The sequence below is a fragment of the Penaeus vannamei genome, chromosome 29, assembly GCF_042767895.1.
Source record: "Penaeus vannamei isolate JL-2024 chromosome 29, ASM4276789v1, whole genome shotgun sequence".
Classification (NCBI taxonomy): Eukaryota; Metazoa; Arthropoda; class Malacostraca; order Decapoda; family Penaeidae; genus Penaeus; species Penaeus vannamei.
The window spans coordinates 1,339,748-1,354,952 of NC_091577.1; the positions used below are offsets into that span (position 1 = coordinate 1,339,748).

At 47.3% G+C, this 15,205-nt stretch overlaps 3 protein-coding genes across 4 annotated transcripts in view; 2 read left to right on the forward strand and 1 right to left on the reverse strand.

Moving 5' to 3' along the window:
• The window catches only part of LOC138867232 (cilia- and flagella-associated protein 251-like), a gene marked incomplete at its 5' end in the record, with an annotated part of 28,496 nt that extends 27,260 nt beyond the window's left edge, over positions 1-1,236 (forward strand). The window contains 2 exons of the mRNA XM_070142123.1: positions 605-701; positions 1,157-1,236. Coding sequence (XP_069998224.1) covers positions 605-701; positions 1,157-1,236 — 177 coding nt within the window. The remainder of the gene's footprint in view (positions 1-604; positions 702-1,156) is intronic.
• Positions 1-15,205, reverse strand: part of Csk (C-terminal Src kinase) — a 296,171-nt gene that overhangs the window by 214,474 nt on the left and 66,492 nt on the right. The window lies entirely within an intron of this gene.
• LOC138867233 (streptococcal hemagglutinin-like) lies at positions 1,766-2,278 on the forward strand. The gene has a single exon (XM_070142124.1). The coding sequence runs from the start codon at positions 1,766-1,768 to the stop codon at positions 2,276-2,278; it is 513 nt and encodes a 170-aa protein (XP_069998225.1).

A 15,205-nucleotide genomic window follows, 5' to 3' on the forward strand; every position in this document is an offset into this window, starting at 1 on the left:
CGCACTCCACTACCTTCCCCCATTCGCACTCCACTTCCTTCCCCCCATTCGCCCTCTTCCACCGGACGCCGATCCACTTCCGGCTCGTCCCTCCTGCAACGCCGTCCGTCCATCAATTCCATGAACTCGCCCATTAATCTTAAAAATTCCATTCGTCACCCGTCGTCACTCTATCATTTCGTATTATCATTATCAGCCGAAAAAACGCCACCGATTTTTTTTTTTTAACCATTATCAATCAATCAATCAATCAATCAATCAATCACACGGATAACGCCAAAGGGTATGAACGAGAATGACACGGCGAAATCTGACGAAATCTGACGAAATCTGACGAAATCTGACGAAATCTGACGAAATCTGACGAAAATTGCAACATCGAAGGGCGTCAACTGCCCTGTGTGGTTATTCACTCTCATTCATCCACTTTTTTTTAATCGATTCTATCAATCATCACCATTTATCTTTTATCAAATATAATCTGAATAATCCATAATTAATAAATAATACATCTTCATTAATTCGTGATTTATTATACATCTATGTATTTTCTTCTTATTTATTTATCTTTAAGTTATCTATTCTCATTCCTCCCTTTTTTCAGTTTGTGGCAATGAACTATATTCCCGATGGCCTGAAGCAAGCACAAGGAGCCAATCGCGTGAAGCCGTCAAGATACAAACACACGAATGGACAAACAGGTAGACAGAGAGAAAAGGGATAAATTGATAAACAGACAGATACACAGGTATAAAGAGAGAGAGAGAGAGAGAGAGAGAGAGAGAGAGAGAGAGAGAGAGAGAGAGAGAGAGAGAGAGAGAGAGAGAGAGAGAGAGAGAGGAGAGGAAGGAGGGGGAGAGGGGGGGGAGGGGGAGGGAGAGAGGGAGAGAGAGAGAGAGAGAGAGAGAGAGAGAGAGAGAGAGAGAGAGAGAGAGAGAGAGAGAGAGAGGAGAGAGAGAGAGAGAGAGAGAGAGACGAGAGAATAGGTGTATAAATATATAGATGAACAATATACATTCAAGACACACACACTAACAAACACACACACACACACACACACATCCACCCCAACACCCAAACACACACACACCCACCCCACCCCCGACCCACCTAAAACCCCTCACACAACCATCAACCAACACAACCAAAAAAATAGCAACCCCGCCCTCCATTCCACACCATCCCCCCGGCATCACAATCACCATAACTTCCCTCACCACGACCCTCACACCATGAAGCACCCCCACCGCCAACACCAACAAACAACCTTCCCCCCACGCCACCATGAATTCCCCACCGTCGCCGCCGCCATCGCCATAATCGCCACCATAATCGCCACCATGATCGCCGCCATGATCGCCACCATAATCGCCGCCATGATCGCCGCCATGATCGCCACCATAATCGCCACCATGATCGCCGCCATGATCGCCGCCATAATAGCCACCATGATCGCCGCCATAATCGCCACCATAATCGCCACCATGATCGCCGCCATGATCGCCACCATAATCGCCACCATGATCGCCGCCATGATCGCCGCCATAATAGCCACCATAATCGCCATGATCGCCACCATAATCGCCACCATGATCGCCGCCATAATCGCCACCATAATCGCCATGATCGCCACCATAATCGCCACCATGATCGCCACCATAATCGCCACCATGATCGCCACCATAATCGCCACCATGATCGCCACCATGAATCTCCCACCGTCGCCGCCGCCATCGCCACCATAATCGCCACCATAATCGCCGCCATGATCGCCACCATAATCGCCACCATGATCGCCACCATAATCGCCGCCATGATCGCCGCCATGATCGCCACCATAATCGCCACCATGATCGCCGCCATGATCGCCGCCATAATAGCCACCATGATCGCCGCCATAATCGCCACCATAATCGCCACCATGATCGCCGCCATGATCGCCACCATAATCGCCACCATGATCGCCGCCATGATCGCCGCCATAATAGCCACCATAATCGCCATGATCGCCACCATAATCGCCACCATGATCGCCGCCATAATCGCCACCATGATCGCCACCATGATCGCCACCATGATCGCCACCATGATCGCCACCATGATCGCCACCATAATCGCCACCATGATCGCCACCATGATCGCCACCATGATCGCCACCATGATCGCCACCATAATCGCCGCCATGATCGCCACCATAATCGCCACCATGATCGCCACCATAATCGCCACCATGATCGCCACCATGATCGCCGCATCCGTTATGACAAACGCCTCTTGAATTCTCACGACTTTGCGACCGGGATTAATTCTTGTATTTTTTTTCCCTGCCATTCTTGTCCCGTTTCTCGCCTCTTCTGCTTTTGGTCTCGGCTCCTTGCTCTCTTTCTTTCTTCTTCTTCTCTTTCTTCTTTCCCCTCCTCCTCCTTTTCTTCGTTTCCTGTCCTACCCTTTTCCTTATCCCTTTCCTCTTCCTCTCCCCTGCTCCTTCTCTCTTTCTTTCTTCTTCTTTTCTTTCTCCTTTCCCCTCCTCCTCCTCTTCTTCCTTTCCTGTCCCACTCTTCCCCTTATCCCTATCCTCGTCCTCTCCTTTTGCTTGCTTCCTTCTTTCCTTCCTTCTTCTTCTTCTTCTTCTTCTTCTTCTTCTTCTTCTTCTTCTTCTTCTTCTTCTTCTTCTTCTTCTTCTTCTTCTTCTTCTTCTTCTTCTTCTTCTTCCTCTTCCTCTTCCTCTTCCTCTTCCTCTTCCTCTTCCTCTTCCTCTTCCTCCTCCTCCTCCTCCTCCTCCTCCTCCTCCTCCCCTTTCTCCCCTCTCTCCCTCTTCCTCTTTTATCTTCCTCCCTGCTGCTTCCCATCCGGCGAGTTTGGAAAATTATCGCGCTGTCCCTGCCGCTGCTTCCAGAAGGTTCCAAATTCTCCCAAGATTCAAGGCGAGGGAAGAACTCCACCTCGAAGACTTTCCATTTTCACATTTTGCTTTCATTTCCCCCTTCCTCGTCTTTTTTTTTTCTTTTTTCTTTTTCTCCTTTTCGTTTTCTTATTGTTTTTCGTCATCTTTTATCATCATTTCCTCCTTCCTCTTTTTTCCTTTTCTTTCTCCTTTCCGTTTTCTCATTTTTTTCACCGTCATTTATTTTCATTTCCTCCTTCCTCTTCTTTTTTTTCTTCTTTTTCTCCTTTTCGTTTTCTTATTGTTTTTTTATCATTTTTATTTTCATTTTAATTTCGTATTTCTTTTCTCCTCCTTTTCGTTTTCTCATTCTTTTTCATCTTCTTTTATTTTCATTTCCTCCTCATCTTTTTTCTTGTTTTTCTCCTTTTCGTTTTCTTATTCTTTTTCATCATATTTTATTTTCATTTCCTCCTAATCTTCTTTTTTTTTTCTTTTTCCCTTTTCCGTTTCCCTGATTTTTTTTCATCCACTTTTTTGCTTTCATTTCCTCCTTCCTCAATATTTTTCTTCCTTCTCCTCTTTTTCGTTTTCTTATTCTTTTTCGTCCTCTTTTATTATCATTTCCTCCTCTTTCGTCATCTTTTATTATAATTTCCTCCTCCTCTATTTTTCTTTTTTTCTCCTTTTCTTTTTCTTATATTTTCACCATCTGTTTATTTTCGTTTCCTCCTCCTTTTTTTCCTTTTCTTTCTCGTTTTTGTTTTCTTTTTTTTTTTATCATCTTTTATTTTCATTTCCTCCTTTTCGTTTTCTCATTCTTTTTTTCAACTTTTATTTTTATTTCCTCTTCTTTTTTTCTTTTCTCCTTTTCGCTTTCCCATTCCTTTATTTTCAGTTCCTCCTCCTCTTCTTTTTTATTGTTTTCTCCTTTTCGTTTTCTTATTCTTTTTCATCATATTTTATTTTCATTTCCTCCTAATCTTCTTTTTTCCTTTTCCTTTTCTTGTTCCTTTTCATCATATTTTATTTTCATTTCCTCCTTTTTTCTTTTTTTCTCCTTTCCGTTTTCTTTTTCTTTTTTTTCTTCCTCCTCCTCCTCCTCCTTTATTTCTATACTCCTCTTTCCTACTTACATCACCCTTACCCTTTCCACTATGCATCACAATAACCACCACAATCACCACCACGGGTATCATCATTTTTTCTCCTATTATTCTGTTTATTCATTTTTAAAATTCTATTGATTCATTCTCTTGTTTCCTGTCCTTCCTCTCTTCATCAAAAGATCAAAGACACAAAAGCAATAATAATGACGGCCAAAACTACTACTATTACTACCATAACAAGTACCACCTTATCCCCCTCATTCTCACTCTCATCATCATCATCAACATCATCATTATCTTTACTATCATCGTCGTCGTTATCATCATCATCATCATCTTTTTTCGTCTTTTACTTTTTCTCTCCCTCCTTATCATCATCATCATCATCATCATCATCATCATCATCATCATCATCATCATCATCATCATCATCATCATCATCATCATCATCTTCTTCTTCTTCTTCTTTTTCTTTTTCTTTTTCTTTTTCTTTTTCTTTTTCTTCTTCTTCTTCTCCTTCTTCTTCTTCTTCTTCTTCTTCTTCTTCTTTTTCTTCTTCTTCTTTTTCTTCGTCTTCTTCTTCTTGTTTTTCTTCTTCTTCTTCTTCTCCTTCTTCTCCTTCTTCTCCTCCTCCCTCCTCCCTCCTCCTCCTCCTCCTCCTCCTCCTCCTCCCTCCCTCCCTCCTCTCCCTCCTCCTCCTCCTCCTCCTCCCTCTTCCTCTTCTCCTTCTCCTTCTCCTTCCTCCTTCTCCTTCTCCTTCTCCCTTCTCCTTCTCCTTCTCCTTCTCCTTCTCCCTTCTCCTTCTCCTTCTTCTTCTTCTTCTTCTTCTTCTTCTTCTTCTTCTTCTTCTTCTTCTTCTTCTTCTCCTCCTTCTCCTCCCTCCTCCTCCTCCTCCTCCTCCTCCTCCTCCTCCTCCTCCTCCTCCTCCTCCTCCTCCTCCTCTCCTCCTCCTCCTCCTCCTCCTCCTTCCTTCTTCCATCATCACCAACTTCAGCAGCAGTTCCAACACCACTCTCAACTTCAAACCCACTTAACACTAGGGGGGGGAGGAGGAACATATAATGTATACTTCTCCTCTTCCCTCCCTTCCCTTTTCCTTCTCTCCTCTCTCCCCTCCCTCCCCTCTATCCTTCTCCCCTCCTTCCTCCCAACTCCTCTTATTTCAATCCTCTCGCCTCCTCCTTCCACTCTCCCCCATCCACTTCTCTCCTTACTCTCATCCTCTCTCAAAAAACCCTTCTCTCCCACTCTCCCTTCTCCTCTCTAATCTAATCTCTTCCCCCTCCCCCTCTCTCCTCCTCTCTACCACTCTCCCCTCTCCTCCTCTCACTTCATCTACTCCCCCCTCTCCTCTCTCACTTCTCCTCCCCTCCTCTCTCCTCCCTCCTCTCACCACTCTCCCCCTCCCCTCACTATCTCCTCCTCTCACCACCCTCCTACCCTCTCCTCCTCCCACCACTCTTCCCTCCTCCCCCTACTCCTCCTCCTCCCTCTCCACCACTCCCTCCCCTCCCCCTCACTATCTCCTCCTCTCTCCCTCCCCCTCACTCTCCTCCCACTCTCCTCCTCCTCTCACCACTCTCCCCCTCCCCCCAATCTCCTTCTCTTCTCCCTCTCACACCACTCTCCCTCCTCCCTCACACTATCTCCTCCTCTCACCACCCTCCACACCTCTCCCTCCCCTCACTCTCCTCCTCCTCTCCCCCCTCCCTCACTCTCCTCCTCTCACCACCCTCCTTCTCCACCCTCTCTCCTCCTCTCACCACCCTCCCCCCTCCCCCCACTCTCCTCCTCCTCTCCTCCCTCTCCCCACTCTCCCCCCTCCCTCACTCTCCTCCCCCTCCTCACCACCCTCCCCCCACTCTCCCTTCTCCTCTCACCCCACTCTCTCCCCCCCTCCCCTCACTATCTCCTCCTCTCACCCTCCCCCCTCTCCTCCTCTTACCACTCTCCCCCCTCCCCCTCACTCTCCTCCTCTCTCCCCTCCCCTCACTATCTACTCCCCTCACTATCTCCTCCTCCCCCCTCTCACCACTCTCCCCCCACTCTTCTCCTCCTCTCCCACCTCCCCACTCTCCTCCTCCTCTCACCACTCTCCCTCCTTCTCCCCCAAGGAGAGGTCGGGTCTTAAGTTCCCCTTTCTTTAAGAAGATTGAGAATAACTTCTTTAACTTGAGGGTCGAAAGAAAGGGGAGGGGAGGGGGAGGGGAGGAGGAGGAGGAGGAAGGAAGGAGAGGAGGAAAGAGGAGGAGAGAGGAAGGAAGGAGGAGAAGAAGGGAGGGAGGGGAAGAAGGTAAAGTGAAAGAGGGGGAAGGAGGATGGGGAAAGGAGTGAAGGGGAAGGAGGGAGGGAAGAGGAAGGGGATGGAGGGAGGGGAAGGAATTGAGAGAAAGAAGAAGAGAGGGAGAGAGGAAAGAAGTCGAGAAAAAGAGGAAGAGAGAGGAATGAGTCGAGAGAAAGAGGAAGAGAGAGGAATGAGTCGAGAGAAAGAGGAAGCGAGAGGAAAAGGGGGAGAAGAAGGAGGTCGAGAGAAAGAGGAAGAGGAAGGAGAGGAGGAAGAAGTCGAGAGAAAGAGAAATGAGTCGAGAGAAAGAGGATGATAGAGGAAAAAGGGGAGGAAGGAGTCGAGAGAAAGAAGGAGAGGGGGAGAGGAAAGAGCGAGAAAAAGAGAGAGGCAGGGGAGTGGAAGGGAGAGAGAAAGGGTGACCTGATAAGGGTAGGGATCATTAAAAGCCTAAGGGAAGGAGACTGTGAATGTATTTAGAGAAGGGATGGGGAGAGCGGGGGGAGGAAAGGAGGGTGGGGGTGAGAAGCACAATCTGTTATTTCCACGAGCAACAAAAAGAGCAGAACCTATCATTATTATCATTATCCTCATTATTATTACACCATCATTGTTACATCTGAATTCACCATCTTTATAATCATCAATATCATCACAACTATCATCATTACCCTCATTATTATTACACTAACATTATTACATCTACATCTGAATTCATCATCTTTATAATCATCAATATCATCACAACTATTATCATTATCCTCCTTATCATTACATCAACATTATTGCAACATCTGAATTCACCATCTTTATAATCATCAATATCATCACAACTATCATCATTATCCTCACTATCATTACATCATAATTATTGCAACATCTGAATTCACCATCTTCATAATCATCAATATCATCACAACTTTCCTAATTATCCTCATTATTATCACACCATCATTATTACATCTGAATCCATCATCTTTATAATCATCAATATCATCACAACTATCACCTCTTTCAACATCATCATAGCTATCATCATCATCGTCACCATCACTATCATTAATACGCCAACCATTACACCATAACCACTCCCATCATCTCCCGTACCGCCATATCTTGAGCCTCTCCCCTCATCCCATGTCACACGCAATGCAAACACCATAGCTACCCGTGAACTCTCAGCGCGTCACCATAGCTATCCGTGACCTCTCTCTCTCTCTCTCTCTCTCTCTCTCTCTCTCTCTCTCTCTCTCTCCCTCTCTCTCTCTCTCTCTCTCTCTTTTCCTATCTCTCTCTCTCTCTCTCACACACACACACACACACACACACACACACACACACACACACACACACACACACACACACACACACACACACACACACACACACACACATAAACAAACACACAAACACATGTACGTATCCCTCCCTTCCTGCCCCCCCCTCCCCCCCCCGAACCCACACTGAACGCAGGAAGGATATAAACCATCTCGGAAATAACCGGAATTCGCGAGAACGGACGAGAGGGTACAAACACACCCGAGGGACAACTCCGACTGCCTTGGTCCCTCTATTTCGTTTCTCCAATTCTTCGCTCCCCTCTCCTCCCCTCTTCCTCCCTTTCCCACTCCCCCCTCCTTCGTATCCTCTTCCTTCCTCCTTTTCAAACTTCTCTCTGCTTCCCCACTTTCCCCTTCACCTCTCCTCTCCTCCTCCCCTCCTCCCCTCCTCGACGCCCTCACCCTCGTCCTCCTCCCTCTCCTTCTTCTTCCTTTTCCTCCTCCTTCTCCTCCTCTCTCCTGCTCTCTCCTCCTCTCCTCCTTCTTCTCCTCCTCCTCCTCACTCCTCTCCTCCTCCTCCTCACTTCTCCTTCTTTTCCTTCTTCTTCTCCTTCTTCTTCTTCTTCTTTTTCTTCTCCTTCTTCTTCTTTCTCCTCTTCTTCTTCTTCTTTCTCCTCTTCTTCTTCTTCTTTCTTCTTCTTCTTCTTCTTCTTCTTCTTGCTGTTGATTCTTCTTCTTCTTCTCCCTTCTTGCTGCTGATTCTTCTTCTTCTTCTTCTTCTCCCTTCTTGCTGTTGATTCTTCTTCTTCTTTTTCTCCTCCTACCCCTTCCCCTCAACCCTCATCCTCCCCTTCCCCCTCCCCCTTCTAAAATGGTAACAGGCAACGAAGTCGTGACGCAACAGTCGATAATACTGCGTTTGCTCCAAGCATAAATATGACTGTGTGTGTGTGTGTGTGTGTGTGTGTCTGTGTCTGGAGTCACAAATTGTGCGGCAAATTGGTGTAATACCGAAGAGGGAGGGAGGGAGAGAGAGAGACAGAGAGGGGAGGGAGAGAGAGAGAGAGGGAGGGAGAGGGAGAGACAGAGAGGGGAGGGAGAGAGAGAGAGAGAGAGAGGGGAGGAGAGAGAGAGAGAGAGGAGAGAGGAGAGAGAGAGAGAGAGAGAGAGAGAGAGAGAGAGAGAGAGAGAGAGAGAGAGAGAGAGAGAGAGAGAGAGAGAGAGAGAGAGAGGGGAGGAGAGAGAGAGAGAGAGAGAGAGAGAGAGGGGAGAGAGAGAGAGAGAGAGAGAGAGAGAGAGAGAGAGAGAGAGAGAGAGAGAGAGAGAGAGAGAGAGAGAGAGAGAGAGAGAGAGAGAGAGAGAGAGGGGAGAGAGAGAGAGAGGGGAGACAGAGAGAGAGAGGGGAGAGGGAAAGGTAAAAGGGAAGAGAGAGAGAGAGAGAGAGGAGAGGGAGAGAGAGAGAGGGAGAAAGAGAGAAAGAGGAGGAGAGAGAGAGAGGGAGAGAGAGAGAGAGAGAGAGAGAGAGAAAGAGAGAGAGACAGAGAAACTAAATCACGAGAGAAAAACGAGAGGAAAAGAGATATAGAAAGGAGAGAGAGAGAGAGAGAACATTAAAGAGAGAGAGAGAGAGAGAAGAGAGAGAGAGAAAAACAAACAGACAACGAGCCACTTCTCGGAGAGAGAGAGTGTGAGTTGAGGGGGAGACGAGGCCATGGAGAGGGAAAGGTAAAGGGAAGAGAAGGGAAGAGAAGGAGTGAGAGGAGGGAAAGGAAAAGGCGAGGGGAAGGAGAGGGAGAGAGAGTGAATGCGAAAGACAGAAACAGACAAACTAAATCACGAAGTAAAATTAAAGGAAAAGAATCTATAAAAAGCAGAAGACAACATTAAAGAAAGAAAGAGAGAGAAAGAAAAAAACAAACAACAACGAGCCACTTCTCCGGACACGAGTACCCGCATTCGACCCGCCGCGAGAGGTTGACCTCCCCTGACCCTCCCTCCCAGGCCGCGCGAGCCAAGCACAATCCTCGTCCATAGCGCTGCCCAGGTGAGCGGATCGAGGCTACCTGCCGAACCCCCACGGAAGCTCTAGCCCCGGTTTTTTTTTTTTGGACTCGGCTGCGGAATGTGGAAGGTTTCCGAGAGCGAAGGCCGTGGGAGTCCCGCCCGCGTGTCCCTTTGGTTTCACTCTCTCTTTCGTCTCCTTGTGCCCCTCTCTCTCTCTTTCGTCGTCTCCTTATGCCCCCCTCTCTCTTTCGTCTCCTTGTGCCCCTCTCTCTCTTTCGTCTCCTTATGCCCCTCTCTCTCTCTTTCGTCTCCTTGTGCCCCTCTCTCTCTCTTTCGTCTCCTTATGCCTCTCTCTTTCTCTTTCGTCTCCTTATGCCCCTCTCTCTCTTTCGTCTCCTTGTGCCCCTCTCTCTCTTTCGTCTCCTTATGCCCCTCTCTCTCTCTTTCGTCTCCTTATGCCCCTCTCTCTTTCGTCTCCTTATGCCCCTCTCTCTCTCTTTCGTCTCCTTATGCCCCTCTCTCTTTCGCCTCCTTATGCCCTTTCTCCTTCGGTCCGCTTTTCCCCCTTTTTAGTGGTTTGTCTGTTTTGTTTGTTTGTTTTCCTGCTTGTCTACTTTCCTGGCTGCATGGCTATGTGTGTGTGTGTGTGTGTGTGTGTGTGTGTGTGTGTGTGTGTGTGTGTGTGTGTGTGTGTGTGTGTGTGTGTGTGTGTGTGTGTGTGTGTGTGTGTGTGTGTGTGTGTGTGTGTGGTTGTGTGGTTGTGTTAAGGTTTTTTTTTTTTTTTTTTTTTTTTTCCCAAACCCCCGGAAAGGGAGGGGAAATTTTTCCGCCCCGGGGGGGTCGGACCCAAAAAGGAAAAAGGGAAGGAAAAAGAAGGGAAAAAGAAGGAAAAAGGAAAAAGGGGGGGGGGGGGGGGGGGGGGGGGGGGGGGGGGGGGGGGGGGGTGGGGGAGAAGGGGGGGGGGGTGGGGGGGGGGGGGGGGGGGGGGGGGGGGGGGGGGGGGGGGGGGGGGGGGGGGGGGGGGGGGGGGGGGGGGGGGGGGGGGGGGTGGATGGGGAAGGGGGGGGGGGGTGTTTTTTTTTTTTTTTTTTTTTTTTTTTTTTTTTTTTTTTTTTTTTTTTTTTTTTTTTTTTTTTTTTTTTTATTTTACGTTTTTTTTTTTTTTTTTTTTTTTTTTTTTTTACTTTTTTTTTTCTCTCTTTTTTTTTTTTTTTTCCAACCCTTTTTAAAAAAAAGTTTTCGCAGAGGACGTTCAAAATCAGCTGTTTTTGGATAGGCTTTCCTGAAATAAGACTTTTTTGTTTGCTTGTTTCTTTGCAACATTTTGACTTGACTGTTGCAATACAAATACAGCTGCAAAGTCGCCGAATGAACCCAAATTACGCGTTTATTTTCTCTTAAATACCGACTCTCTCTCTCTCTCTCTCTCTCCCCCTCCCCCCCTCTCTCTCTCCCCCCTCTCTCTCTCCCCCCCTCTCCCCCTCTCCCCTCCCCCCCTCTCCCCCTCTCCCCCCTCCCTCTCTCTCCCCCCCCTCCCCCTCTCCCCCCCCCTCCCCCTCTCCCTCCCCTCTCCCCCTCTCTCCTCCCTCTCTCTCTCTCCCCCCCTCTCCCCCCCTCCCCTCCCCTCTCCCTCCCCCCCTCTCCCTCTCCCTCTCCCCCCCTCCCTCTCCTCTCCCTCCCTCTCCCCCTCCCCCCCCTCCCCCCCTCTCCCTCTCCCTCTCCCTCTCCCTCTCCCTCTCCCTCTCACAGCGGAGGCACCGAAATGTTGGACCGAAGACAGGATGTGCGTGCGCCTCTGCTCGCCCCGACTACCTAGGCTGACGAAGAGGCCCCTTGCGCAGATGAGGAGAATGCACGAGTATTGCAGACATGAATGATGATGAGGATAATTGTATTAGCTTTGCTCCTGCAACAATGCCGGTTCTTAACCGAACTAAAGGGGGAGATAAAAGGGAAAATAAAAATGATGGCGACGGCGAAACCCTGTTGAGAAGGAGGGAAAAAGGGAAAGAACCCAAAAAAACGGCGAAAGAAAAAAACAGCGAAAACAAACCCAAAAAAACGAAAAGAAAAAAACCCAAAACGTCAACACCAACAGAAACGAACGAGAAACAAAACGTCAACACCAACAGAAACGAACGAGAAACAAAACGTCAACACCAACAGAAACGGACAACGACAGCAACAGCCTCCCAAATTCCACCACAATCCATCTCCAACCGTCTATTTCCGCCCGACAAACCGACAAACCGACAAACCGACAAAGTCACCGAATGCATAACCTCCTCCTCACGCAACCGACGAAACAACAACAGCAAAAAGGGTAATCCCCGAAAAAAACCCGGGCCCCCGCCCCCGGCGGCCCCCCCCTCCCGCCCCAAACCCCCCCCCCCCCCCCCCCGCCCCCCGTCACTGGCCCCTCTACTACGTGCTTCCACTTCCCCCTTTTTTTTTTCCTTCCCTTCTTCCCCTTTCCCCCCCCCTCGCCGTCCCCCCCCCCCTTTTTTCTCCCCCCTAAAAATTTTTGGGTTTCCCCTTTTTCCCTCCCTCCCCGTTCTCCCCCCTCCTTCTCCCTAAAATACTTGGGCAAGCCCCCCTCCCCTTTTCCCCCCCCTTCCCCCTCATCAACCCTCTCCCTTCCCCCCCCCTAAATACTTAAGCTTTCCCCCTTTTCCCTCTTTTCCCCCTTCCCCCCCTCCCCCCCTCCCCCCCCCTTCCAAACTCGACCTTCCCCCATTCCTTCCCCCCCACACCCCCCCTTATCCACTTTAGGGCCCCCCCTCCCCTCCTCTCCCCCCCAATTTCCCCCCCCCTCCCCCCTCCCCACCCAACCAAGCCTCCCACGTAACCGACCCATCGAACCCCACTCCTTTGACCCCCCCCCCCCTTTCTCAATGCTCATACGGCTAGTGGGTCACCGGCCCAAAGAACGAACCCCCTTTAACCCCCTCACGAACCCCTCCCCCAAAAAACCCCCCCAGAAACTCCCCCCAACCCACCGATAACCCACCCAACGAAATCCCCCCTCTCCTCGAACCCCCCAAAAGCCCCCCTCAAAAAACCCCAAGACCCCTCCCCCCACTGGAACCCCCCCAAGAACCCCCCCCCCCCCTCGACCCCCCCCTGGAACCCCCCAACGTCCCCCCCGTAATCTACTGAACGACCCCCCTCCCCTCTCGTAACCCATCCAACAACACATCCCCCCTCGAACCCCCCCAAAAACCCCCCAACCCCCCCCAAGATCCCCCACCCCCCCCGAACCCCCCATATAACCCAAAAACCCCCCCCCCACTCCACCCTCTAACGAACCCCCACCCCCCTCGAACCCACCCTAAAACCCCCCCAAACCCCCCCCCCACCCACCCTCCAACGAACCCACCCATACAACCCCCAACCCCGCCTCCCCCCCCCGCCCCCCACCCCCCCCCCCCCTTTTTCGGCTCGGGTCACCGGCGCGCCCCGCCCCGGCGACAGGGCCGGGGGGGCCCCCGACCGCCTCCCTCTTACGAGCCGACTGAAGGGGAGGGGGTGGGGATGGAGAGGGGGGGGGAGGTGGAGGGGGTGGAGGGGTGGGGGGTGGAGGGGGGGGGGGTGGGGGGTGGGGGGGTGTGGGGGGGGGTGGAGGTGGGTGGAGGGGGTGGAGGGGGGGAAAAGGGGGGGAGGGGGGGGTGGGGGTGGGGGGGGGGGGTGGAGGGGGGGGGGAAAGTGGGGGTGGAGGGGGGGTGGGGGAGAAAACTCGCGTGCAGCATGGGGTAGGGGAGAGAGGGAGGGGAGGAGATAGGGGGGGAAGGGGGAGAGAGAGGGGGGGGGAGGGAGGGGGGAAAGGGGGAGGAGGAGGGGGGGGGAAGAGAGGCAGGAAAGGAGAGAGACAGAGAGAGAGAGAGAGAGAGAGAGAGAGAGAGAGAGAGAGAGAGAGAGAGAGGGAGAGAGAGAGAGAGAGAGGAGAGAGAGAGAGAAAAATGGGGGAGGGGGGAAAATGTATATATATACAATTTTAATATATAACAAAAAATATATTTATACATAATATATATATATATATATATATATATATATATATATATATATATATATATATATATATTATAAAAAACATAATATAATATATATATAAATATATAAAATATATATAATAATATATATATTACATATATATATATATAAAACATATAATTTATCCCAAACACACACACACACACACACACACACACACACACACACACACACACACACACAAAAAAATATATATATATATATATATATATATATATATTTATATATATATATAATATAAAACAATTAAAAACATCATCAAAAAAAAAAGAAAAACCCCCCCATAACCACATACTTAGACGAAAATCACAACAACAACAAAACAAAGAAACGGAATAAAAATGAAATAAAATAAAATTCTCCCAACAGAAAACGGCGCAAAGACGGGAGGGGGAACTATGACAAACTGCACGAAACGCCAGTCTGGAATGTAAGGGAATGACACACATAAAAAGACAATAAATCCACGGTCATGGAGAGGAAAGATGTAGAGCGAAGGGAAGAGAATGACAGAATGTGCAATAAATATGGGCGGCGAGTGATGGCATAGGCGATAAAAAGAGGAAATAAATTGGGTTTACGTAGAAAGAAAAGAAAAAAATTGATAAAGGAGAGTTGATTAGTTACAAATACAGTGACGGATGAAAAGTCATTTCTTGTATGGATATTGAGGCATGTTCACTGACTGATCGTGATTGCAACCAAGGGATTGCAAGGGAAATACAGGTACCGTTTCAGCTCCGTGGAAGTAATATCCTCAATAATATAATACAATATAATACAATAATATAATACAATAATATAACACAATAATACAATACAATAATATAATACAATATAATACAATAATATAATACAATAATATAATACAATAATATAATACAATATAATACAATAATATAACACAATAATACAATACAATAATATAATACAATATAATACAATAATATAATACAATAATATAATACAATATAATACAATACTATAATACAATAATATAATACAATATAATACAATAATATAATACAATATAATACAATAATATAATACAATATAATACAATAATATAATACAATATAATACAATAATATAATACAATATAATACAATAATATAATACAATAATATAATACAAATATAATACAATAATATAATACAATATAATACAATAATATAATACAATATAATACAATAATATAATACAATATAATACAATAATATAACACAATAATACAATACAATAATATAATACAATATAATACAATAATATAATACAATAATATAATACAATATAATACAATAATATAATACAATATAATACAATAATATAATACAAGTAATATCTTGTATGTAATAACCTCTTCGACAACAGTAGTTCTTGAAATGGATAATTAATAATGCATAGGCTGCACCATTACCTTTACCATGATCATTGCAACACCAAAATCAACACCAAAATTATCTCGAGGCTATGGTTATTTCATCCCCCCCTAATTATTATAGCTGTTATCATCATCATAATCATCATCATTACCACCATTACCGCCATAATCATCATCATTATCATCACCATCGTCATAATCATTATCATC